The sequence below is a fragment of the Calonectris borealis genome, chromosome 28, assembly GCF_964195595.1.
Source record: "Calonectris borealis chromosome 28, bCalBor7.hap1.2, whole genome shotgun sequence".
NCBI classification, from domain to species: Eukaryota; Metazoa; Chordata; class Aves; order Procellariiformes; family Procellariidae; genus Calonectris; species Calonectris borealis.
In genome coordinates, this window is record NC_134339.1 from 964,495 (window position 1) to 990,302 (window position 25,808).

Here is a 25,808-nt window from a genome sequence, read left to right on the forward strand (position 1 = left end):
GCCAGGAGCACCCTGGGCTCCGGCTCCTGCCGGCTCCGCGCTGCTTCCCAGAGTGCCCAAGGTCAGCTGGGATAAACACGAGGGAGGAGTTTCCTCTCTTTAGAAAGAGGGATTTGACTTTTCCCTGATAAAATGCAAGAGAAAACCACCCCCAGCAGAGGCGTTGCAGCTCCGTTGCATCGTCCACGATGGGTCCGGCTGCGTGGCGCTGGGGATGGGAGAGAAACAGTCAGTGCGGCACCCTGGGCTGGGCGTTTTGGCTGGGGGAGACTGGGAGAGGCACGGTCAGACGGGCCGCCGGCTGCGTAGCCTCTCCTGACTCTCGTGGTCGGTTTATGCAGGGTCGAGAGATGTGACAGCCTGGGGGGTCCCGGGATTGCCGGTGGGTGAGCGCTGTGTCTGTCCTCTGCCCTGGCCGGGCCCCCCCGGCGTCGCGGGGGTGAGGGGCAGCGCGGGGCCGTTCGGCCGGGTGTGCCTTTTGGGGGTGGGCGGACACGCTGTGCCCTTCAGGTCCCCCGCAGGCACCGAAGCACTGATCGCGTCAGAAACTGTAATCCCTTGCCCTAAAACCTCGGGGGCGGTGAGGGAAGAGTTTTGTCCCAAGTAAGTCTGTTTGCCCCCCTGCAGGCAGAGCTCGCTGCCCCCAGATGCTTCCGACCCTTGGTTTGCGGCAGGCTGGGGAGGCAGGCGGGGAGCGCTGCCGAGCGAGCCCCTCGGCCCGACGGTCGCCTCCGCTTGGCCTTCAGAGGCTGGGCCGATGGAGCCGTCGGCGGGGTCTCACCCTGCCCTCGGGGGCAGCGAGGTGAGCACGGGACTGCGATGCTCCCCGCGACGGCACCTGCTGGTTTGCGTCCTTGGTTTGTAGAGAGCTTCCTTGCTGGGAGCCGGCAAGGAAACACAGCTTGAAAGACCCTTTGCTTCTTGCACATGTATTCCCCCATAGCTACCCCCATATTTATGTATTTGTTTTTCCTTCTGGCCCTTTGGCTTATCCTTTTTGGGGTTTTTTTTTTGTTTTGATTTTTTTCCTCAGCTGAATTTGTGCAAAGGCAGCTGAAGGCGGCTCTGTTCTCTCCCAGCGAGCGCGGTGATTTTCCAGCGTAATTACATGGAAGGGCTTTTCTGTCTCCTTGTTTGCAGACTGGTTTCCTGCCCAGCGAAATGGGAATTGCGAGTCCGAGCACGCTTTCCCCCACCGGGGTGAAAGGGGGGTCTCAGTATTTTTCTTACCCCAACAATCCTCGCAGGAGAGGTGCTGAGAGCAACATAGGTAAGTCGCTTCGCGTCACCCCCGGGTGCCACCGCTGCGGTGTGTCCTGCAGCTTGGTCGAGCGACCGCAGGGGCTGTCGGCTGGGCGGGCGCCCACATCGGGTCTGCCTTCGGGAATGAAAGCGCTGATGTTGCCATGTGTGCACATAGGCGTGAGTTTGGCATTTGCTTTTTTTAGGGGTGGGGTGGAAAATATAAAAATATATATATATAAAAAATATATATATATAAAATATATATATATGTAATTTTTTTAAAAGGGGATTTGGGCTCAGAGTCATGTAGAATTTCCTTCTTTCTGGAAAATGTCGGATTAGGTAAAAGCAGCAAATGGCTTGCGGTTCTTTTAAAAATGCCTCCAGCCACACTGCACATCAGTAGTCATTCCTGGGAAACTTTGGGCCGCCTTCGAGGCTGTTTTTATGGCCGATGGCCCTGTCCTGCTGCAAGCAAACGGACTGCCAGGAACAGGTCATTAAGAAGCGGCGTGGGGTCCCAGGAGCTGTGCCCTGGGACGCAGGCGGTGTTTGCTCCGGGACCTCTCCCTGCCCACCTGCCTGCTTCCATGTTCCAGAGCAGGAGTTGCCCACGCCTGGATCTACATGGGAATAAGCCATTTTGCTTTTAACCAAGGCTAAGGTCAGGTGTGAACTTAACTTTCAAGTGAAGACAAGCCCCAGTTCTCCAGAACTTGTGTTTCTTGTCATAGTTCCCCCCCACACCCTCCAAAGTCACTTTCTTGCTGCTATTTTGGGCTTTCCCCAACAAATGAAACCAGAAGTCACCCAGTGTTACATGTATTTTTTCCAGTGCTTTTCAGAAAAAAGCATCTCTTTGATATTGCTGCTTTAAAACATTGCTGGTTTATGTTGTCAGCCTGGAAAATGATTTTTTTGCATCAGGTCATTCTGTGTGATGAACTTCTCCTCCTGAGCTACAACCCGGCAGAGTCCCTGGCTTGGCAGACTTGCTGCGTTAGCATCCTGCATCCCCGCAGCTGGGGCTTTCCTTAATTATGAACTAAAAAAAAACCCCCAAATTTTTAACCAGTGCTTCCCCTTGAGCCACTTCTCGGGAGGTTTCCCCCACCACCTCCTGAGTCGTCTCCTTTCCCCCAGGACGCTGTGTCCTCCCCCCTCGGAGCTGGACCCGGAGAGACGGGCTGGGGAGGCACCGGCCCGGGGCGAGCGCCGGCCCTGCCTTCCTGCAGCAGTGAAGCTTTCCCAAGTGTATCACTGCATGAGGAGCAAATGGAAATACAGCCCCATCCCTGCATTTGTTCTCTTCCTGCATCCTCTCTCTGCAAAACCACTGCAAGTCAAATTGTTTCAAAAAAACAAAAGCAGCGAGCGGTTATTTATGGGCTCAGTCTCTTCCAAAGAGCGAGCGCAGCCCCTCTCTGCATGGTGAGCACCTCTTATCGCGGTGTTTCAGGAGAGAGACTGCCCTGTGAACTCTGTTTGTGGGTGAAACCCACCCTCAAAGGGTGCAGACGAGATGAGGAGAGGTTCATCCTCAGACATTTTCACTGTTGACACTTGTTGGCTACGGGGCGTCTTCCATCCTGGAGACTTTTAGCTATAGCTTGTTGTTTTCCCTCCCGCTAACCCCCTTCAAAAGTCAGATCCTCTCTTCTTTTCTTTAAACCAGACGGACAGCCCAAAAAGGTTCGGAAGGTGCCTCCTGGACTCCCCTCCTCGGTAAGTGGCAGGAGCGTTTCCCCCGCAGGTACCCCCTCCCCTCCCTCCAGCCCCTGAGCATCCCTGCTCCCTCCGCCGCGAGAGCTGCTGGCCCTACGGGTCCAGCCACCCCAAAATTGAGGGCCTGGATTTTAGCAGGAGGAGGAAGGGTTTTCCCAGCTACAGCTTCCTACGCAGGAGGAGGGGGGGAAGCGCTGTGAGGCTGCAGAACCGGGGTGCTACTTGGAGAGAAGGAGCTGCAGCGCTCCCCGTGCAGAGCAGCCGGCGCGGCACCTCCCGGCCAGAGCCCGGACCCATCACCTCCTGCCCCGCTGGCTCTTCTCTGTTTGACGTTATGTCGCGAGTGCCCGAGTGAAATGTAATATTGGGTGCGATCGGATTTCACTCCAGAAGGAAACCAAACCAGTTGTAACGCGGGCAGGCAGCTGGGGCTGCTCCAGGTGTGTGCGCTGCCTGGGCTGTTTTATAAGAAAGCCGAGCAGCCTGTAGGAATATGTTAGCCATGCTCCCGCGGCTGTTACAGGGAATAAACTGAACAATGTCTTTGTGGCTAGAAGTAATGGGATCTCCAGGAAAGCTAATTGGAGCGGGCTGGAGGGCTCCTGCAGGAATATGGGAGCTGTCTGGCTGTGCGGCGGCCGAGGCTGCATTCCTCGCTGGAGCGTTTGCGTGCTTGCAGGGGGACGGGCGGGCTCTGTCCCGCAGGCGAGCCGGAGCCCAGGCGGGGGCTGCGCTGGAGACGTGCCCTTGCCTGAGCGCCTCGTGCCGCTCGCTGCCAAAGCTGATGCAGATGCGACGTGAAGCGGGTGCCCGCTCCCCCATTCCCCGGGGAACATCTGTGTGCGTCCACCCGTGGGGGGAATCTCCTGCTGTGGCGTTCCTTCGCTGCTAGCGCAAAGCTTGGTCTGTAACCTCCCCCACGGGCTCTGCCTTTGGAAATGGACCCTGAGATGCCGATGTTGCGAGGATGGAGGGAGAGCGGGGCACCGAGGGCTTGCCAGACTGGGCTCGCAGACCGGCGGGTGTTGGAGGGTCCCTACGGACCCGCATCGTGCAGAACCAGCTCTAGCCAGCAGTGCTGAGTTGCTGCAAGAGTCTGTGTTTTAACAGGGAAAACCTGCTCAAAGCAGAATCCGTATCGCTGCCTCGAGTTTCTGTGTGAAATTCGGAGCTTTTAAACCCCTCTTGACATGTGGGGAAAACATCGCTCCCGACAAATGGCCCTTTATTGGCCTCAGATTTCAAAGGTGACGGGGCTTGCTGCCCGTCGTGCTGGCGGTGCCCTGAAGGGCCCCGGTTCCCGCAGGCAGAGCCACTCGGCGTTTGCCAAAACTCAGCCCCTTCCCAGCGCCTGAGCCAACACCTGCGCAGGGGCTTCCCCGGCCCCGAAGGCGCTGGCTGTCGCCTCGGCTGCCCCTCGACCGCAAAGCTCCAGGTTTCGTATGGGCCGGTTATGGACTTTTTTTATGCCTCTTTCCTCTGCCCTCTCTTTGCCGTGACCTCCGGCTTCTTGGTTGGTTTTTGAGCTTCCACACCTGGGGAGAGAAATCGGCACCGAGGCGGCAAGAGAAGCGTGGAGCAAAAGGAGTCGCCGGCCTCAAAGGCAGCGGATCAAAGGGTCCTTCTTGTCTGACTCGCCTGTGCAGGAGCCCACCCCGCGTTATCGCTGGACCCTGTGCAAAACAAATAGGTTAATCAGCATCTTAATAAAATAAGGTGCTTTAATCTGTAATTCCCTAGCTGCTTGGAAAACTCAGAGAGGTCAGCGGCTGGAATAGTTGCGGGTGGCTGAAAGGGGAGTGATTCTGCCAAAGGCACCAAGAGGCACCGGCAGCGCGAGATGGTTAAAGAGGGATGTGAAAGGCGATGCCGGGCAGGGACCGAGCGGCTCTGGCTGCGGACGGGCGCGGAGGTACCTGTGCTTGTAACCCACGGCCCTTTGGGGTTAGTTCTTGTGAAATAGGTGCTGGTCTGGGGCAGTGGCGCAGGCTGGGGCTGCCCCCGGGGCACGGAGCCCCTTTGAGCCCCCCTGCGACGTGGAGCTGGAAAGCAGGGTTAGTGCTTGCGGGCTGGCGTGTGCAGGCACAGGACCCGGGGCTGGATGAGGCCCCTGAGCCCCTGCTGCATGTCGGCCGGCTTTGCCGGAGGAAGCCGGGGAGGGATTTTGTGCAAGTCTGTTCCTGCAGGATTTTGTTGCCGCAGCGAGTGCGGTGGCTGGGAGCCGTTTCAGCCTGCAAATTCGCAGTCTGGTCACCGCTCTGTTTAGCTTTAGTCTGCCTGAAGTCCCACCCCGGTTCATGCATTTAAGCAAGAAAAACAGGGAGGGGAAAAAAAACCCAACACCACAAAGCCCTGCGAATCCCAGCGCTGGGGCTTTTCAAGCGGCTCTCTCGCCGCGCTGGCAATTTTAACCGGAGGAAATGACCTCACCTGGAGGTCCCCGAGGCCGCCGCCGGAGCTGCCGACGCGAGGGCTGGGGCCGCGGGGTGGGGAGCAGGGACCTGGCGCTGATTTACTGTTTCCTGCGGCGCTTGGCCGGCAGCCGCCGGCTCGGCCGGCTCCCCTGCACGCAGCGGGGCTGGGATGCTCCTCGCTGGGCCGGTGCCGGGAAGAGCGGAGTGGGCTTTTCACAGCCTCCCCTGCGCCGAGCAGGGAGATGAAAGATTTGGAGGGGCCGGGGCCACTCCTGGGATGAAACCTGGGATCCGACCGGAGGTGGGGGGGTCGGGGATGGCGGAGCAGGGCGGATACGCAGCAGGGCGAACTCCCCCTTCTTTGCAATCCTGGTCCGCTCATCCCTGCTATTTTATTCTTCTTATTTTCGCTCTGGATTTATTAAATGGATGTTGCAGCTCGCCGCGGCCCCCCCGCTCTGCTGCCGCACAGCTGCCTCGCGCGCTGGCCAGGTGCCAGCCCCTGGCAGATGGCGCGGGGCTATTAGACGTGCTTCATTCGATTCCCTGTCCCAGCTCCCGCTATTTAATCAAATTATAGGAAAAGTCAATTTACTGGATTCTTGTTCTTTGCAGCCTCCTCCATTCCCCCGCTCTCCCCAGCCGCACGCGCTGCCCACGCGCGGCTCCGCACGCCCGCGTCGCCCCGACGCTGTCCGGCGATGGCACACAAAGGCGAAGCGCCGTGAATTTTCTTTTTTGAGCGAGGGCCGAAAGGCAGCTGCCGGCGTCTGTCAGGTTTTTCCCTTCCCCCTCTCTTTATTTTATTTTTATGTCTTTTTTTTCTTTATTTTACAAGTTCCCCCGTCTCAATCTGTAGCACCGATGCCCACGCGCTGCTTTCGGCTCCCCGTTGCCCCGCAGGGTCCGGCCGCCCGCTGCCCAAGAGCCGGTCGGCGGTGAGGGGCCGGGGCTGCCCCCGGACTCTGAACTCCCCCAGCTTCGAGGGAAGCTGCTCCGAGAAGCAGGAGCCTGGGCTGCTGGGGGAAAACGAAGCAATGTATTTAAGTGCAGTCGCTGGTGCTTTGCAGAGCTTTTTGTTTTTAACAAAAAGACCGCTATTTTCAATTAACCCCCACAGAAAAAGAAGAAATTCTTGGTGTTCTGGGCAGTTACAGAAATGGAGAACGATTTTGCCCCTTCTTGCTGGGTGAGGACAAGAGGTCAGAGGGAGCTGGCTGGGTGTGGGGGAAGAGAAACTCAGGGCAGGTTTCCTTTCCAAAGAGAGCTGTGTCTTCCAGGCAGAGCTGGCTGAGCGTGCCCGGCCAGCCCCTGCACCCGCCTCTGCTTTCATGTGTATTTAAAAAAAAAATTATTGGCGGTTTCAGAATGAATCAATGGGGATGAAAATAAGCTGTGACAAAAGTTCTCACGTAATTTTGAGTGGCATTTCAGTTTCTTTGCGCATTGAATTTCTGGTTTAAAAAAAAAAAAAGTATGTTTTTGCACTGGCACAAGATGATTTTCGGTAAGGGCTTTCTAGGATGGGTTTGGTTAATTTAGAAGAGAGGAAAAAAAAGCCTTTTCTTTTGCTTAATATGCTGTTAAATAACGTAGCTGAACGGTGCTGCAGAAATCTGGCCAAGAGCCGTCCAAGAGCCGTGCCCTCCCGTGTGACATCCCTTTTGAGGGACTGCTCAGCCCTCAGCTTCCCCGTGCCTCAGTTTCCCCTCGAGCAGGACGGGCTGATTTCCGTGAAGGAGCGGATGCAGCCCGGCGTGCGGCAGGGTGGGCGCAGGGGTGAGCAGGTCCCGAAGCCTCGCTGGTCCCTGTTGCCAGCGCCCAGCCCGCGCCCTTGGGCGCGGGCTTAGCACGCAGAAATGATGGCTTTTGTGGTTACCCATAAAAAGTTATAACCACAGAAAAAGGAACTAGAGCAGAGAGTTGAAACTTCTGCTGGTGCCGGCGTCTTCTGCAGGAGGGGGCTGCGGGGATCCGCGCTGTTACAGGAAGGCAGACGGGACATGTCTACGCGACAGCCCCGTCCCCTGCGCCGCGCCCTGGCAGAGCCACGCTGTTCGGTACCGCCGCCGTGACTTCGGCTGAGCGGCTTCGGTTCCCCCCCAGCTTTGCTGCGCGACCGACTGTCACCTGCTGCGACGAACAAAAGCGAAGCTGCGCGGGGTGGGGTGACCCATGGGGAGGGTCTGGGGCCATGGGTGGCCAAGCACTTCTCTTCAACCCCTTTCCTGCCCCACAGGTGTATCCATCCAACTCAGGTGATGACTACAGCAGGGATCCAGCTGGATATACTCCGTCGAAACCTCCCAGCACTGTGTATCCCGGAGCCTTTTACATGGCAGGTGAGTTATTAACAACCCTGGCGTCCTGCAAGCCGGCCAACGCAGGGGCTGCCTGGCCCATTGCGGACGATGGGAGGAATTGCCCAGCACGTGAGATGGAGGGAGCTCGGGGCAGGAGTGCATGAGGCACGAAGCAGCTCCAATTTGCTCAGCGGGTGATGCTCGGCGCAGGCAGGACGCAGTGGGGACAGACACAGCCCCTCAGCCCGGGCTAACTTGCCCCCGAGTGGGCTGTGGGATGCATGCCAGCGTCTCTGCCCTGCTCAGCTCTGGTTTTCCTTCCAGACGGGCTCCATAACTCGCCAGACCTGTGGAGTTCACCGGGTGCCATGAGCCAGTCGAGTTACGGTGCCATGCTGGGCAGCTCCTCCTCCCCGCTCCCGCAGTCCAGCGGCTTCAACAGTTTACATCAGCACGAACGCATGGTAACGCGTCCCCGCGCTGCCCCGCGGGCGGGCTGGGGGGCTCCGCTCGGCCGGTGGCGGCGCGTCACCTCGTCCCGTAGCTGTCGGCGTGGGGCAGCTGCCGACAGCGAGGGCCTGGGTCCTGGCCCGGATGCCGAAGCCCGGCAGCCTTTCCAGGGCAACTCTCACCCCTCTCCCCCTCTCTGCTAGAACTACCAGCTTCATTCAGGAGAGGTTAACGGCGGACTCCCCTCTGTGTCTGGCTTTTCCTCTGCCTCCACGCCGTACGGTGTCTCCAGTCACACGCCCCCGATCAGCGGGACGGACAGCATGATGGGTACGTACGGTCCCCAGCGTGACGCCCTCGCTCCACTACCGTGCAGAGGCTTAACTGGAAAATCAAAGTCTTGTGCAAACCTCTGATGCCTGAGGCTGTGGTATCGGTGTCCGATGTACCTGGACACGTTTTATCCCACACGTGTCACCCGTGCATGGAGTTACTGCGTGAGGGAGAGGCGCAGCGAGGTTATTGCCGCTGGGTACCCGGGCAGGCTGTAGCAGGGGGATGGGCGGCTGGCTTGGGGGTTTACACCTCACTTGGTGGCTCTGGGAGGAACCAGGATCTGTGACATTATCTCTTGGAGGTGCCGTGGCTTAAATGAGTTGCGGGAAGGATTTGCACCTGCGTTGAGGGAAGGCGGGGGTATGTGTGAAGCCGTTCATCTAAATCCAGAATAGGAATGTTTGTGCTGCATTTGGATACCACGTTAAACCCCCGAGTGCTTTAATCTCTAACCCTGCTGAACCTGTTACAAAACCTGTTACTGAAATGAACTCGTGTTCCCCAGGAAATGAGGATCCTGACCTTGATTCGTAGAAAAACCCTTGTTAGAGGAGGGGAAGCAAGTTTGGGATTGTAGGGGCTTAAGGTGCCCTGTGAAAATGGGCCGTGCTGCAGCAGGGACATTTGATCGCTGTTGATGGCATGACACCTTTGACCCAGCGTCTTATAAAACCTTTCCTGCAGGCCCACAAAAGCTGCCGGGGCGTGTGTGCCCTCAGCCGGGCTGCTCCGAGCTGGGCATCCACTTGATTTTCAAGCAAAGCTGTAAGAGCGAGAAATTTCAATCTCGGAGCAGGTGACCCCAGAGAAGGTCTCGTACGGGTGCCTTGTCCTGCTGGGTTTCTGGTGCCCTGGCAGTGACGTCTGTGTCCTCTCTCGGCAGGTAACAGAGGAACCACAGCTGGGAGCTCAGGAGACGCGCTCGGGAAGGCACTAGCTTCAGTAAGCGTTTCTGCAGATCCTTGATCTGTCCCTGTCCTGTCGCAGCGTTGGACCTCCTCTCTGTAATAGGGACCCTCTAGGCAGCAGGGAAGATGGACACATTGAGAAGTTTGGGTGAATGCACCCCAAAAACACGGCAGCCTCTGAGGGGAGGGTTTTACCTCCTCTGTGTGCTGCCATCCTGAGTCCTGGCGCTGTGCAAAAGCACCTTTTGGCAGATGGGGAAACTGAGCCACTGGACGTTATGGTGGCCCCGCAGACCTATGTCTATGAGCCAGCTCTGTGGCGACCCAGCCTGGTACAGGTCTGGCAAGATGACCCTACACCAGGACTTGCAGGTCCCAGTAGTCCTGGCCCTGCGTGTGCTGGTTCAAACTGGAGGGCACCGGGCTGTCAGAGTTTGAGGTTGCCTCTGTCCCATTCAGTGCGGGGACCTTTGCTTCTTCTGCATGGTGCAGAGGGGCGCTCAGCACCGCACCCTGCAATAATTTCTTGGGGCTCTCGCTTCCCTCCGAGGTGGGACCTGCAGAACGGAGGCTGTAGCTGCGGGGGTGGCGGCAGTGGGGACAGAGAGAGACCCCGGCGTTAATGGGGGAGCTGCGGGGGGACTAGTGGGCTGGCCCATCAGGCTGGTGTTGGTATGGGAAGGGAGGTGCCATCGGGTGGTCCTCGCTGCACCGGGGCTTGGCGGCGCTGCTGGGGAGGGGGAGAGCTGTCGCGGGGGTGGGCGCTGCTGACTGTGCCCTGCTTCTCTCGCTCCAGATTTATTCCCCCGATCACTCTAGCAATAACTTCTCGTCAAACCCCTCTACACCGGTCGGCTCCCCTCAGGGGCTTGCAGGTAGGTGAAAAACATTGCTCTTTGTCTAAAGGGGGATGTCAGGTTTGCTTACAGGAGGTCCGAATCAGCCCCAAACCCTCATTAAAGACACTTCTGGCAATCTCGCCAAAACCCATTTATTTTTAAAAGGAGGAGAGTGAAGAGGAAGGACAAGCAAACTTGAAGATACTTTTTAAATGTCTCCTGTGAAGTTGCATGTCTGTCTGATTTAATCGGTTGTAGCTTCTCCCCCATTTGGAGCTGAGCAGTGCCCGGGAGTAGGCAAACGCCGCACGTGTGAGGGCAACGGCTCTGCCTGCGCCCGGCTTTGCCCCTGCAGAGGAGTTGTAGCAGGCGGCTCTGCCGGAGGCGCGAGCCTGGCCCGCATGGTAGCACTGCTGCGTGCTTGAGTTCAGGTGTCGCCGCCGCTCCCTGGGACCCGCTCCTGGGAACCCCTGCCGTTCAGACAGACCTGTCCCTGCGCGTCCTGTCCTGGTGAGGCTGGGAGAGTTGTCCCTGGTTTTATCTCCTGTAGGAGTGCAGTGGGAACTGGGAAGCAGCCAACTAGTTAAAAACCATTTTCAGTGCCCGACGAAAGCCCGTCTCTGCTCCCGTCGGGCGGGAGAGCTCTCGTTTCTGCCCAGCAGAGCTGGTGCCGAGGCTCCTCGGTGCCCGGGGTGCAGAGCAACGTACACGCGCCAGCCCGCAGCTCCCCTGGGGTCGGCGCGAGCACAGCCTGTGTGCTGGCTGCCCGCTCACTGAGACGATATAAATTTTAAAACCTCGAGGTCTGAAGGCCTGAGCTCAGTTTCCTGCTGAGGCAGAGCAGAGGCGAGCCCGCAGCAGGGGCTGAACAGAGGTTTCCACGGCAGGCACGTGGGATCAGACCGTGACCCCTCACAGCATCACTGCGAGAAAAGGCAGGCACCTGCTCCGAGGTGAAACGCCGCTGCGGGCACCCCGCAGAGCGGTGCCGCGGAGCAGGGGAGAAACCTGTGCCTGTGTGCAGCGTGGCTGCCTTCGTACGTGCGGTGCGGCCGTCCTTGTGCAGCCCCCTGCGTGCCGTGGTGGCCCCTGCGGTGCCGTGGTGGCCCCTGCGGTGCCGTGCACGGCGTGGTGGCCCGTGCACAGCGTGGTGGCCCGGCTTCCAGCCCCATCTAGCGGCAGCCGTGCCCGGTCCCAAGCTCTCCCCGTTTGTTCGCAGGCACATCCCAGTGGTCACGAGCGAGCGGACAGGGTGCCTTATCTCCCAGCTACGAAGGGAGCCTCCACACCTTAGTAAGTGTCGCCGAAAGGTCTGCCTTCTTTTCTCTTCCATCCCTGGTGCTGGCGGTAAAGGGCTTCTGGGTAAAGTCCGCTCCCCCAGACGCTGGGGCCTGAAGGAAGGTGGCGAGTCGATAGATGGACGTTTGGTTGGAAGCAGCTGAGCAGAGTTGGGCACCTCCTCCCCTGAGCCCAGAGCCTCCAGGCTTGCCCCCTCCCCCTGTTTAGGGCCCAGTCGCATCCCTGTGGGTCTGGCCCAGCCGAACAGATTTCTGTCAGGTTTCTGCCTCCCTTTCCTGAGCGATTCTGCTTGTGTGACCCCTTGTGCCTTTAGGGGATGGCACTGGTGGGGTTGGGGGGTTACTTCTCCCCGTACCTGCCTTGCGGTAGCTGCGTGCATGATTGCCGCCAGTCGTTCTTCAGTATGGAGAGCTGCAGTGGGCTGCTGGCTCCACAGCATTAACACAGACCTATTTCTCTGTCCTGTCCTTCAAGCAAAACAAAATGGAAGACAGGTTGGACGAAGCCATCCACGTGCTGAGGAATCACGCCGTGGGCCAGACAGCCGCCATGCCGAGCAACCATGGGGACATGCACGGGCTCCTGGGCTCGGCGCCGGCCCACAGTGCCACCGTGGGCAGCCTGGGCCAGGCCTTCCCCACCTCGGTCATGTCCCTGGGGAACAGGCACCCGAGTTTGGTAAGCGTGAAAGCATCGCGGCAGCTGGCAGGGACGCGCCGGAGACCCACGTTGTGGGGTCGCCTGGCATCCAGAGGGACGTTGCCTTTGGTGTGAGAATAGCTCAGTGTGGTCCAGCTTGGGTCAGCTGTCGGCAGCTTTGAACGGGTGACGTGCCCAGAAGCGCGGTGGCTTGCCTCTTCGTGCAGGGGGCGTTGAATCCGTGCTTAGCGCAGTGGTGGCTCTTGGGCACAAGCCCTGCACAGGTCGCTCAGCCCCTTCTTGGGGCAGGCAGAGGTGGTGAAAGCTCTTCTTCTTTCCCTGCAACATGGATGGAAATCCCTTAAAACAGCTTCAAGCCGTCCCCGGGGGATGCAGGGAGGAGGAGTAGAGGGATCCGGTGCAGGGCAGGACCGCAGGTATAGAGCCAGGTATCGCTAGGACTTCTCTGCTCCGAACCGTTCGGGCAGGCGCCGCGTCCTTCCATGCACGTGGGGAGTGCTGATGTGTGATGGCTCATTCCGGCTCCAAGGAGCGCGACTGGTCCCGGGTGCTCTGAGCACGTGGATGCTGGGGTCCCATGCCGGGTCACCAGGGTCCCCCCTTGTCCAGAGGCTGGTGACCACAGGAGCACGTTTTTGGCAGAGCTGGTGACCTGCTGCAGCAAACAGTAACGTGTCTCCAGTGTCTCCGGAGAACCAGACGTGCTTCCCTTCCGAGCTCCCCAGACTCCACTACTAAGTGATGAATCACGTGTGTGTCCTCTGTTGCAAACTGCTGCCAGTTGCAGAAATGAGAGTGTTTGCAGCAGGGCTGGCTCAGTCCTGCCGGTCCCTGGCCAGCGTAGCGCAGCCTCGGGCGGTGCGGGCTCAGAGAGGCTGCCTGACCCTCGCCCTTTGCGTCCGGGCCCTTCGGAGAGGAGTTCACGCTGCTGGGATGTCCCCTGCTTTGGTGGCACTGGGAAGGTGGCAGAAACGTTGGTGCTTGGTGGAGACAGGACACGTGCAGCCCGGGCAGGGTGTCCCCTCCAGTGTGCCAGCCTTGCATCCAGGCAGAGAGAGGCTTTTCCACGGCGGGGGGAGACAGCACTGATGGGGGCTTTCTGCTTGGTCCAGCTGATGTGCAGGGCATGGAGCTGCTTTCTGCAGTGTGCCCGCCACGGTCCCCGGAGGAGAGCTGGTGCTGGGGCAGGTTGGCTCTTCCCTCCTGCATGCCCGCGCTCTGGGTGGGGGGAGTGTGTGAGGAGGGCACGCGACTGCACCTCAGCCTGGTCTGCGGACCCCGCCGCTGTGCTCGGGGTGACTGTGCCCATGTCCGCTGGCCGTGACACTTCCCCCCCTCAAGGCTTGCTCTGCTTGTTCTGCTGTAGGTGGGAGGAGGTCACCCCGAAGATGGGTTGTCCAGCAACCCCAGCATGCTCCACAACCATGTCACACTTCCGTCACAGCCCAGCTCACTCCCTGACCTCAACAGGCAGCAAGACACGTACAGCGGTAAGGCAGCTCTGCACCCGCGCACGCTTCAGGCTCGCCTGCTGCGGGGGTGATTCGGGTCGCCCGTTAGGTCCAGCCCTGTGCAGCAGCAGCCTGGGGGGAGATGGGTGCTCTTGCAAGGCCGGTGCTTCCTTGCAGCATCCGCAGGGCAGTTTCTACCTTGAGCCTCTTCCAGAGTTTTGACCTGCGTGTTCCTGTCCCTCCTGCCAGCTGTGGGTGCACAATGCCCCCGGGCCCTGCTCTGCTGGGGGAGGCTGGGCTCTGACTCTGGAGGGCCTGGGAGGTGGGGGGGAAGAACAGGGAGTGGTGGCAGGGGAGAGCCGGCACCCCTCCAGCTCCTCTTGCTGCGGACCGGCGGTGCAGGACCGGCGGTGCAGGATGAGTCCGGGATGCCGAGTGCTGGCGATGCAGCGAGCAGGAGCAGGGCCTGGGGACCCCCCAGCCCTCCGTGCGGGTCTGGCCCCTCCAACCTCCATGTGTGACTCTGCTTCCTCAGCAGGCTTGTCGGGGGGGCTGGGGCGAAGCAGCGTCTCCTCGGGAACCAGTGAAATAAAGAGGGAAGAGAAGGAGGACGAGGAGAACACGTCGGTGGCAGATAACTCGGAAGAGGAGAAGAAGGAGCTGAAACCCTCCCGGAACAGAACAAGGTGCTCTTTGAACAGGTCTCTCCCTTCACTTACTCTGTTACCAGGCTGGGGGCATTTTGGGCTGGGGTACGGCCACGGTGACCCACCGGGCGCTGGGCTCAGCCCGGTGAGGCCGGGGTCGTCCTGCGGCACAGACCCGCCAGCCTCTGCCCACCACCGGAGCCTTGTCCATCCTCACACGGAGGCGGCACAGCCCGGGCTCCCGCTGCTTCCCCACAGCTGGGCACTTTGGGCCGTGCTGGGGAAGGGTCCCTGCCGCCCTCTCTTGCTGTCTCCCATACCTGTAGCCACAGGGCTTCCTCCTGCTCGTAAAGCAGAGGGACCACAGGGCTTCCTCCTGCTCGTAAAGCAGAGGGCTCGTGCCTTGTCCACACGAGCTGTACCCGCCTGCGTGGTCGCTCGGGGCGTTGCTTGAGGCCGTGCGTGGAAAGGACCGAGCGCTCGGCTCCCCTCGGCCAGGGGTGGGGAAGGTTTTGACCTCCTCCCTGCTTCGGGTTGTCTCCATTGTCTGCTTCGGGCTCCTGTATCCTCTGTCATATCCAGCCAGATACGTGGCAGTGGCTCGGGTAGAGTCCTTCCAGCGCGCTGGCTTGTCTGCAACCTCGCCACCGGCTTGGAGACCTCGCCGGGGTGACGCTGCCTGGAGGGGCAGCCCCGGCCCCGCTCCTGCCAGACTGCAGTCACCTCCTGCCCTGGAGGCAGAGGGCTGCATCTTCCCAAAACGCCAGCTTGGGACACCAGTGCTGGCCCCCACATCTTCTCCAGGCCACCCTGCAACCTCCTGGCAGCAAGCTCAGGCCTTAATTGCATTGTTGTGGTTTCTTTCTTTGTTGTTTAAAAACAAAACAAACAAAAAAAGGAGGCAGAAGAAGAGCCTTAATTGCTTCTCTCCAAAGTCACTGCGTGTCCCTGTGCCTGAGCGCGGGGCACCAGGCCGGCACGTCCCGGCGGGGGCACGCGGGGCGCAGCGCCCCGGCTCGCGGGGCCGCGCGCGGGGCTTGGTGTCTCGGTGCCTCGACGTGTGTTTCTTTTCTGTGAGTTGACCAGTGCTGAGAGTGCACGCGAGGAATGTCCCTGTCTCGTTCTTATTTTAAACCATTAGTCAAGATGAGGATGAGGAGGACGATCTTCTTCCCCCAGAGCAAAAAGCCGAGAGAGAGAGAGAAAGGAGGGTCGCCAATAATGCCCGTGAGCGCCTGCGGGTCCGTGACATCAACGAGGCCTTTAAAGAGCTCGGACGCATGTGCCAACTCCACCTAAACAGCGAAAAACCGCAGACCAAACTGCTAATCCTACACCAGGCCGTATCAGTCATACTGAACCTGGAGCAACAAGTTAGAGGTCAGTGAGGGTCCCGGAGTGGTGATATTTTACGTATCTGATCGGCACGGGGCTGTCTGTCTGTCTGTCTCCTGTGACATGTGCTGTGGTGCCTCGCACTGTCTCTCTCCCCTGTGGCCTTGGGTTCCCAAGGCTGTTGATGTCCTTTTTTTTTTCTTTTTTTTTTTTTTTTCTTCCTTTTTTGCATCCCTGCTGTTTTCTCTTTTGTTCCCCACTGCCACTGCGTGTGCTGCATGCTGGTCCCCGAGGGGGTACCTGCGCCGTCCTCGCTGTCCTGCAGCCAGGTGTTTTGCTCAGCTGCTTGGCCAACAAAATGAAAAAAAAACAACCAAGCAACCAAAACAACAAAAAACCAGCAAATGTCCCAGAGGGGACCCTGATCTGTCTCTCTGAGGGCTGCTCCAAGCACAGAGCCCGTCTCTGCCCGCGGCTGCAGCAGCAGTGAGCGATGTCCTGTCCTCCCTGCCCGCCGGCGCGGGGCTCCGTGCTCCTGTCCCCACCGCTGTGCCCCTGGGTTTGCGGGCGGCCGGCAAACCCCTGGGGATCGCTGGAGCCTTGCAAGGGGCAGCGGGACAGAGATGCTGAGCCCAGGGTTGGGCAGCCCTCGCTGCCCGTACAAACTGGTCTCTGACGCAAGCTGGGAGCACCGCGCATCCCTGGCAGAGCCTGGAGCTGCAGGCAGGCGCGTGCAGGCTGTCCCCCTCTCCGGGGCACGCTCGCTCCCTTCCCGCGCGTGTGCGCCCATCTCGGCCGCCCGTGCTTGCCCCGGGTGCCGCGTCCCGGCGGGAGGGGAAGCGGAGGGCTTGCCTCCCCGCCCCGGAGGACTTTGCTGCTTTGTTCCTGCATCCCGCAGTGCATGCTCCCGCTCCCCGGCCCCGCGGCGCAGGGTGCCGTGGCAGGTTAACCCCCTTTCTCTCTGCAGAGGCTGTTGTAACACGCATCGGTGGTTTGTGCCTGGCTGTGCTCCTCTCTGCTGGCCTCTGCTGTTGCATTGATGTTGGAGTCCTTTGTGCCTCTCTTCAGTTTGTAATTTTTTGCCTTTCATAACATGTATATTTTTTCCTGTCTCTTTTTTAATTTCCCCTTCCTTTTTATTTTTTATTTCAAGTTTTTATTTTTTGGTTCTGTTCTTTCCGATCTCCTACAGACAGTCCCCAGCCGTGACCTCTCGGTGGTCCCACTCTCTACCTTGTACTTGCTGCTTGCGGATCGAGGCAGGAGCCGAGGGGCGGCGGGGGGCAGGGGCTAGACAGAGTTGGCACCATGTTCACTTTGGTCTCCCACGCTTGTCCCTTTTTAAACCATTCTTGGACGCAGCCGGGGAGGCGAGCCGAGCCCCGTGCTGCTGTCACAGGCGTTAGCACAGGCAGCTGGGGTGTCCCTTCTCTGGCGGGTTTGGCCTTCGGGCTGCTTTGCAGGAGAGAAGCCGACCCCCACGTCCCCTCCTGCAGGGCTGCTGTGGGAGCGGGGCCGTCTGGGCCCCGCGTGCCCCGCGGGCGATCCTCCGGCGGCCGTCAGCAGCTAACAGGGCAGGAAGGGAAAGGAGAAGGTTGGGGGGCCAGGCAGGCAGGTCAGTGCCCCCTTTGAGCGGGGCAGAAGGCAGCCGAGGCACCGCGTGTCCTTACAACGCGGAGGACCCCGCGTGGCCGTGCAAACTGCCAGCAGCGCTTGCCGGCGGCGGGGAGACGGCTCCATCCTGCCCGGCTGTGGGGTGCAAGGCGCTGCCGGAGCTGTGTCCCTGCTGGGGGGAGCCACCAGCCAGGAACCGCGGCTGCCGGCATCTGTTTGGAGGGACGAGCTGGGTTCTGCCACGGGTGGGCTGGGGCGGCTGGTGGCTCCGCTCCCCCCGGCCATCCTGGCCGTGCTGGAGAGAAGGTGGCAGTGCCAGCTGGGGCACCGAGGCAGTGAGGAGGGGACACGGGCAGGGGCAAGGCAGCAAGGAGAGGATGCAGGCAGGGACAGTGGGCAACCCTCCGTCCCACGCAGGCAAACGCTTGCCTGGGGAGCCCTTGCTCCCCCTCCGCGCGGTCGGGCACCGTCTGGAGGCTCTCCAGACCCCCACAGCGCACCCAGGAAGGCTCTGACTCTGCAGCCCCTCTTCGGTGAAGGCTTATCCCCGCGTGGCTGCCCTGGAGCCGAAGGCCACGGTCTGTCCCAGTGCCAGGTCTCACCCAAGGACCCTCCTCAGATAGGTGTCTTTCCTGCAAGAATTTTTGCTCTGGGGGAGAAGGTCGTCTGTACAGTAAATTGGGGGTTTGGAGGGGACGGGCTGCGGGCGAGGCCATGGTTTAAGATGCTGCCAGCACGACTCTGCCTTCCCCCCTGTCCCCGCCTGTATCAGGCACCCCTGGGGTGCTGCCAGCGGTGGAGGCTCTCCCAGAGCTCCTGACTGTGCCTGGAAAAGAAAATCAGCCCCTTCCTGAGTGATTTTGGCTGTGTTGAAAGACCTGGATTCAGTGCCGGCACCCGAGACTGACCCTCAGCAGCAGCCGGGGGCACTTGGCTCCTGCACCTGGTGCTGCCCCCCACCCGTAAGAGGGTGCCGGGCCAGGCTGCCTCGCGCTGCCCGAAACGCCTTCACTGGGATGATTTTGCTGCAGATGAGATTTTTGAAGGAAATCTTACAAAGAGGGATTGGCTTTCTGCCAAAAAGTCTGTCCTTGGGGGATGATCCCAATGTTTTTGGCTGAGACCCCCCCGAACTTTTAGTTTTCAGCCGAAAACAAACAGGAAGGCAAAATTTTGCAGAGGGGAGAAGGTGTCGGTGTCGCTACTGCACCCACTGCCCGCCCTCGCCCCGGCAGCACCCTCCAGCCCCGTGGGAGCCCGGCCCCGTGCTGGCAGCACCTTCACGTGGCTCGCAGAGGTGACGCGCAGCCCGAATAGCCCAGGCCGCTCCAGGAAGCGCCCGAGACGAATTGGCTTTGCAAAGTGAGGCTGTTTGAGCCGTTTCCAGTGGACACCAGAAGCACTACCAGCACGGCAACGTATAGCCCCCTCCTTGGTACCACCCCCCTGACTAATCCCTGTGGTGCTATGAACCCAGCAGTACAGACGAGGCCTTGTCACTGGAGGACAAAGATCTGAGGGACCGGGAGAGGAGAATGGCCAATAACGCCAGGGAAAGGGTGCGTGTGCGGGACATTAACGAGGCCTTTAAAGAACTGGGACGCATGTGTCAGATGCACTTAAAAACGGACAAAGCACAGACCAAACTGATCATCCTACAGCAAGCGGTGCAGGTCATTCTGGGCCTGGAGCAGCAAGTACGAGGTATGGTAACAGCTGGCAGGTGCATTTCGGGGCCTTTCTGTCCCCCCACATCTCTGCGTGCGTGTGCATCTCTGTTCTGATTCCTGCTTTCGGTGCGAGGCCGCTTGCATCGCCAGCGGCACCCGCGGGTGCACGCGCGGCAGGCTGAGCTTTCCAAAGCGCCGGCCTGGGGTGGATTTGAGGCCGCTCTGTCCGTCTCCCCTCATGCTTAATGGGAATTTGGCACCTGGATCCCATTAAGCAGCTTTGGAAAACTCAGTCCTCAACTCCAAGAGCTGGCTGAGGCACTTGGGGCTTTCTGTAAGCAAGCACATGTTTAAATTGGCATGGTGTTTCAGCCGGGCACGGGGTTTTGCTCTAGCAGCGGTCCGGCCAAGTTACTGCAGCCACTGCAAGGAGCAGCAGGCAAAGAGCAGCTTGCACTGAGGTTGTTTCCTCGCATGGTCCTGTGTGTCTGTCCTGGAACTCTGTCCTCACTCTCTTTTTTGGATGCTGTTGCCGTGTGCGATGCTGTTGCCCAAACTGAGGTTGCTTCCCTCCCTTCCTTGCTGTTTTTGGCATAGAGCGCAATCTGAACCCTAAAGCAGCCTGCTTGAAGCGTCGGGAAGAGGAGAAAGTGTCCGGAGTAGTAGGAGATCCCCAGATGACACTTTCAGCTTCACATCCTGGTCTAGGAGATGGTCACAACCCTGTTGGACACATGTAAAGGTATTGTCCCCTGATCTCAGCACCCCGCTGCGGGTCCAGCCCACTGCTGGCGCGCGCTGCTCTGCTTTGGCTGCTCAGCCCCACTCGTTTGGCACCCGCCAATGTCCTTCTTAATTTACCTTAAGTAAATGACTTGCACGTGCCTGTCGTTTGCTCATCCGTGGGCACCCAAAGCCTCTGCCCCGCAGGAGAGGCGCAGCCCTGTAGCTGGGACCGGGGGTTTCGGTGCTGTCACCAGCCTGGGCGAGCTCAGCTCTGCTCTGCACGTCCCAGCCCAGCCCCAGTTGGCTACTGGAAACCAGCGACTCCTTTGCCTGGTGGCCTTATGGGAGGAACGGGCAGGTCCCAGGAATGCCAAGGAAGACGCATAAGGTGAAATTCCCCCAGCGAGACCGTGGCAGGCGCAGGCTCTGCTGGGCTGTCCCCGTTTTCAAGGGAACCCCGTGCTTGGCCAGGAGTAGCTGAGCCTGTTTGGCCCGAGCGGTGCGGGGATGTCGGTGGGGCCTGAGCAGCTCCAGGCGCGGTGGGTCGGAGGGGCCCCGTCAGCGGGGCTGCCCTGTGCGGGGCTGCGGTGCCTCAGCCTGCACCACCCGCGCGCCCCCGAGTGCACGCAGGGGCCGTCGTCCCCCGACGTCCCCTGCGCCGGTGGGTGCCTGGGGCTGCCCTGGGAAAAAAAAAGGCAAAGCCGGTGTCTTGGCAGAATAGCGAGCTTGCATCTCAGCTCCGCTGCAGCCACGTCAGGCCTCGGGGCTGACTTCTCCTGCGGAGACGAGGCCGCGGCAGGGGGGCTTGCGGCACCCCCATGTAAGGAGCAGAGTTTTATTCTCATTCGGGTTTCTCTCACTTCAGGCTTTTTTTTTTTTATTTGTAGATCTTTTTGTTCCTCTGGATAGAGAGATCTGTAGGAAGAAAACCCTTGGTGTGACCTGCAACCTTCTCGAACCATAAACTTTAGTACTGCTAATACTGACACACGTGGACGGATCCTGGCATGACGTAAGGGGTGGAAAAAACACTTTGTCAAAAACAAAACGAAAACAAAAAAATTGCCTTAAGTATAAAGTGCGGAACAGTCAATACATATCACTCAGTTAGGAGGGGGTGGCGTGTTCTCTTGGCTTGTTCACAAGCAGCCAGCAGCAAAATTGTGCCTAAGCTTGATATTTCTTTTTTAAAAAAAAAGAACATTAGTTATGAGATTTTTTATGTAGAACAAATAGCAATGCCTTTTGGTTTTTTTAGCTTCTTTTGCATATGTTTTGTAAGCAACGAAAAGAATTTTTTTTTGTATAAAAAAAATGTCTTGTACCCCACGCTTTTCTGCTGCTGTTTCTATAGTTAACGTTGCATCTTTAGGATCAACCAGAATATTAAAATTGTATTAAGAGAGACTGGATATAAAGAGAGGAATTCTCAGATTCGGCTCTGAAAGCCACTAAAAGCGAATGTAGCCACAGCGAGGGGATGTTCTTCCTTGCCTGGCTTGTACCTTCCATTATAAAAAAACAAACTCGTGCTGAATTCACCATCTCTTTGCTTTGGCCACTGCTGATTTGGGAAAAGGAAGTTAAACAGCAAAGCAAGTTGCAGCAGTGTCCCTCAGAGGTGCTCCCACCCCCCCTGGGAGGTGACCGAGGTCCATTGAGGGTCTCTGCAAGATTTGCTTTACTCCTGGAGGATCCTGGAGGCCGCGGTCCTACCCGGGAGAGGAGGTGCCCCGTGGCTGTCCCGGAGCATCGTGATGGGGAGGACGAGCCGCAGGGAGAGAGCAGGCCTTGGGGGGTGGAAGAGAACCGAGGGACTGGGGCACTTTCAAGGTAAGCAAAGAAGCAACACAGATGCAAGAGGAAAGCCTGGGGCAGAGGAAGGCGCCTCTTGCCCGTGTCAGAGCAAACCAAACGCCCGCTGTCAGAGGCGCTTCCAGGGGCAGCGCTGAACAAAGACGAACTGAACAAAGCTGGAGGACTGGGAAGAGGCAGAGGCGGACGGAGCAAAGGCAGCAGCGGGACACCGTGCTTGGCGACCTCGCAGCAGACCGACCCGCGGACGCTGGCGGCAGGCGGCGGAGCCCAGGGTGGCAGGAAGGGGAGCAGCTACGGGCACCTGCGCTCGCTCCAGCCCTCAGCAAGCTGCGACCGGCAGCAGGATCCCCGTCTCTGCGCAGCTTCTCCCCACATGGAGCCACCACCATCGGAAGTGCAAAATGCTGCAGGCTTGGGGAGAGGGGTGGTTTCACACCCCGCCTTCACCCACTGTTGTATCTCCAAAGCATCCTTGGAGGCAAACGCAGCTCGGCATGCCGCCCAGCTTGCCATGGGGCTGCAGAGTGACTGCTGTCACCTGCGCGCGGGCTTCTCTCTCCATGCTGGAAAGGAGGGGAGCAGCGAGCACCCGTCCTGCGTGGGATGCTCCAGCAGCCAAGCTGGGCCAATGATCCCTTCGCTCCGAGGGCTTCCCAGAGTCACTCCAGACCACTCCGGTGTGCTCAGCGGGAGGAAGACCCCCGGCAGCCCCACCGTGTGGCAGGGCGCCCCAGAGGTGTGGGAGCAAATGAAGAGGTGTGCAGCGGTGCTGAGCTGTGGCAGCTATTCTGGAGTTGGCAATGGAAAAGCGTCCACCAGGAATTTATTCTTGTTTCTTCCCTCTCCTTCCCCTTCTGAAACATTTGGTGCCCAGTTTTTCCCAGCTCTGCAGGCAGACGGGGTCAGTTCCGCAGGGGGATGCTAAATCCCATCTCAGCAGTGTCTGTAACGCCCTCAGACTGGGGCCAGCTGCTGCCCAGATCTGCCTGGCAGAGCCCGATCAGGCAGAATAGTTCACGGGGCGCGGGTGCTGGCCTGGGGGGGACGTGGGGACAGCCAGTACACTAGGGTCACCAGCAGCAGGGTCCATCTCTCCCCTCTGCTTCTCTGGCCTGTGCCCCTGGGGAAGCTGTGTTGCTTTGGCACAGGGAAGGGGAAGGACTGGCGCACAGGATTAGGTCCTGCGGCACTTCCTAGCGACCGCGGGCTTTGGCATAACCTCCTGGTGCTCCTCTGTGCGCGTAGCTATGCTTTGTGCTCCAGCAAAGCCCACTGGAAATGCTCAGGACATTGCTCATCTCCCACCTACGCCCTGGTACCGTGGGCTCAGCCCCTGTAGCCACTTATCAGTGTCAGAGCAGTATGGGATCCTCTCTCCCTACTGCCCCTCGCACCGGCACTGCCCTGGGACTCTGCAAGGTCCGACCATAGCTCAGGCTTTCGGGTGCTCCTGGCTTTCCCTGCCCACAGCTCACTGCTCCCACCATCGCTTCTGTGTGGCGAGGCCTGAGACCACAGCAGCTTCCAGCTCTGTCCCCAGGAAGGCCGGGAAAGGTCAGTGGTTGCGGTCCCTGCAGCCCAGGAACGCACGTTCTTCTCGCCTGTGTCAGCAGACATGTTTCGGCCTAATTAGCTCATCAGCTTATGACACTCTTCCCTCCCTTGGGTTCTTCTGCCTGCTTGAGCACTGGGCAGTGTGAGATGGATGAGGTTTTCCTCTGTGCGTGACAGCCTTGCCCCTGTGGAGCAGCTCCCTTGCAGCAAAAGCCGTGTCTTCCTGAAGCATCCTGCCGGGTCGGGTTGTGCTTCAGATGCTTGAGCAGGTTCAGTCAGGGGATGGTAAAACACGCAGGGAGGGGGCAGTGCCCCTCCGTAGCCCACCAGCCAGGTCCGGACGCTCAGACAGCCCCGATTCATGCTCTGGGGTAGGAATTGGGGACTCATCGGCTGCTTTCTGCAGCCTGTAAGGGGCTGCTTCATCCCGTGAGCGTTTCTGCCCTGTCGGCAGGACGGTGCTGGGGCTGGCAGGGCGCTCGCTGCTCGGGGTTTTCTGCTGGCTCGGTGCCACTGCCCCAGGACCGGGGGGGGATGGAGCAATGTCCCAGCCCTGGAAAGCTTGAAACCGTACAAAAAAATTAAAAAGTGCTTCCCCAACACTTTGATTTTGCAACAAGAATTTGACGTGGCAGTCGTGTACAGTTGGATTTAAAGAAAAGAGATTGTAGTCAAGAAAAATCCAGAAACTCAACAAAATTGGAAATTTTAGAAGATTTATGATTTGTTCAAAATTTTGCTGAACTCCATCTCCTCTGAGTCCTGGCTGATGCTCTGCAGGCCAGGGGACACTCCTGATGAGACAGAGCCTTTCCCATCATCCCCAAACCACCGGGCATTGCAACAGAGATGGGGCTTTTCATCCACATTTAGGTGGCTTAGGTACTGTTTTCCTGACAGCAAAACCAGCTAACTTCCTTGGCAAGGCTTGGGTGAAGGTCCGTGAGCATAAACCCTCGGTGCCAGGGTTTGGAGATCTTGGTTCCTCCAGCAGGAAAGCGCAGTGTCGGGGGCTGTAGTGCTGTGCCGGGAGCCGCCTCAATGGCGCAGGGTGCTTTGTGCGCTGTCGCCTTTGCTGCCTGCGCCCGCCCAGCGCAGCCGCGGTGGCTCCTCTGCTCTCCGCGTGCATAGGGAGCAATTGCAGAGTGCAGCAAGGAAAAATTACTTTGGCTTGCCAGTGTGTTTGGCTCAGCGTGAACGTGGTGCCTGTAACCTGCCAGGGAAAGTGGCTTTTCTAAAAATGAGCACTGTCAGGTGCTGTCCCCAAAACACCAGGCCAGCCCTGAAATATCAGCCTGTTGCAATGAAGCTCTTGTCTTTAGGCGTCACGGTCAGAGGGGGCCAGGGTCTGCGCCCTCCCCAGCCCGCGGCTCTGCTGGCATTCAACTGTGCTATCTTACAGATGACTTTTCTCCCCAGACTTGCTTCTCTGCCTGTCTGCATGTCCCTTGCGCCAGTGGTCCTGCACAGAAAGGTGTCACGGATGGGTGACACGCTGCAGGGTGGCATTCAGTTTTCTGCTTCACCTCTCAGCCTTGCATGGGTTCTCCTGGGCTGCGTGCCCCTCAGCATTGGGGGCCACAGAGCCCCTGCAAATCTTCCTTCGTCAGATAGGGAATCGGGAGAGGCCGCCATCCCCTGTGCGCATTTTCTAGTTTCTCTTTTCCCAGGCCACAGCAGCTGAGCTGCATCGCGGTCAAACAGCAGAACTGGGGTCCCAGGCTGCCGTGGGACGCTTCTGGTGTGGCAGGCCAGCTGCTGGGGTGCAGTCCTCGGGTCCCTAGCCCAAGGGACCTCCTCTTTCCTCCCCTCAAGCAGCTCCTTGCCTCCCTGCACATCCTGCCCGAGAGCTGTGCATGCCACCAGGTGCTGAGGAGTGTTTGGAATCCAGTTTATTAACAGTAAAAATTGCAGATTTTTGTTCTTTCTCCCTCTTCACCTGCTTTCGCCCCAGAGCAAAACAGCTGCAGCCTCCCAGAGACTGCACCTTTACGGTCTCGTACCGACGGCGCTCGGCATCGACGGGACGTGGTGGCAGTCTGCCTGCTCCTGCTCACAACCCCGCAGCTGCTGCCAGCACACCCTGGGGAGCAAAATTCCAGCTAACCCCTGGTTTGGCAGTCGCTCCCCTGCCTGTGACCCGCCAGTCAGACCTACTCACAGCCAAGCAACTGCCTGGCTTGAGTTCAGCTCCAGCTCTCTGCCAACAACTCCTCGGGCTGTCTGCTCCCCTGCTTTTACAGCTTGCGCTGGTATCCGACGGAGGTGTGTTGACAGGAGGGACAGGACATGGGGCATCTGGATCCCAGTCTGTGCCCCTCCTGTCTGCACTGAGCTCCAGCCTGCGAGCAAGGGGTGCAGCAGTGCCTGGGCAGACAGTTTGCAGGAATTGGGGCAGCCGAGTTAGCCGGGCACTCCAAGATCCCGCATCTGGCTGCCGGGAACGGGTCCATGCCAGCCCCATGCCAAGGGGTCAGTTTGCTGCCCCTTCCCCGGGCGCCATCACTCCAGGGCCAGGGGTCTGGCTGCTTTGCAGTTGGGGTTTTTGCCCTCTCCAGCGGAGAAATGCAGAAGTGTGATGTGAAACCTGCCCAGCTGTGACTTCAGCGAACAGCTTTTTTCCCCAGCCCGTGTGTCGGAGGTGAGCTGGTTTCCTAGAGGTTTTGCACTCGCTGCCCGGTAGCGATTGAACAGGAAGGACAGAATCAGGCTGGGATTTCCCCAGGAGTCTGCAATTTCAGGTTCAGTGCAGAAGCTGCTCTTAAAGGTCCTTTGTGTCTCACGCGCGTACCCGCTGAAACCAGCGGAGCTTTT

General features: G+C 59.1%; 1 protein-coding gene across 26 annotated transcripts in view; it reads left to right on the top strand.

The window, feature by feature from the left end:
* The window catches only part of TCF3 (transcription factor 3), a 73,743-nt gene extending 52,797 nt beyond the window's left edge, over positions 1 to 20,946 (top strand). For 6 of the 26 annotated variants that reach the window (XM_075175822.1, XM_075175825.1, XM_075175845.1 and 3 more), the window contains 14 exons: positions 1,141 to 1,270; positions 2,921 to 2,970; positions 7,624 to 7,726; positions 8,012 to 8,151; positions 8,341 to 8,467; positions 9,357 to 9,415; positions 10,178 to 10,256; positions 11,440 to 11,513; positions 11,994 to 12,197; positions 13,546 to 13,669; positions 14,166 to 14,331; positions 15,419 to 15,657; positions 19,494 to 19,638; positions 20,510 to 20,798. In XM_075175822.1, coding sequence (XP_075031923.1) covers positions 1,141 to 1,270; positions 2,921 to 2,970; positions 7,624 to 7,726; positions 8,012 to 8,151; positions 8,341 to 8,467; positions 9,357 to 9,415; positions 10,178 to 10,256; positions 11,440 to 11,513; positions 11,994 to 12,197; positions 13,546 to 13,669; positions 14,166 to 14,331; positions 15,419 to 15,657; positions 19,494 to 19,636 — 1,638 coding nt within the window. In that variant the 3' untranslated portion in view covers positions 19,637 to 19,638; positions 20,510 to 20,798. Of the gene's footprint in view, positions 1 to 1,140; positions 1,271 to 2,920; positions 2,971 to 7,623; positions 7,727 to 8,011; positions 8,152 to 8,340; positions 8,468 to 9,356; positions 9,416 to 10,177; positions 10,257 to 11,439; positions 11,514 to 11,993; positions 12,198 to 13,545; positions 13,670 to 14,165; positions 14,332 to 15,418; positions 15,658 to 18,703; positions 18,931 to 19,493; positions 19,639 to 20,509 lie in introns of those variants that run through there. The other 20 variants (XM_075175840.1, XM_075175837.1, XM_075175838.1 and 17 more) reach the window with 14 other exon arrangements.
* The last annotated feature ends 4,862 nt before the right edge of the window (positions 20,947 to 25,808 follow it).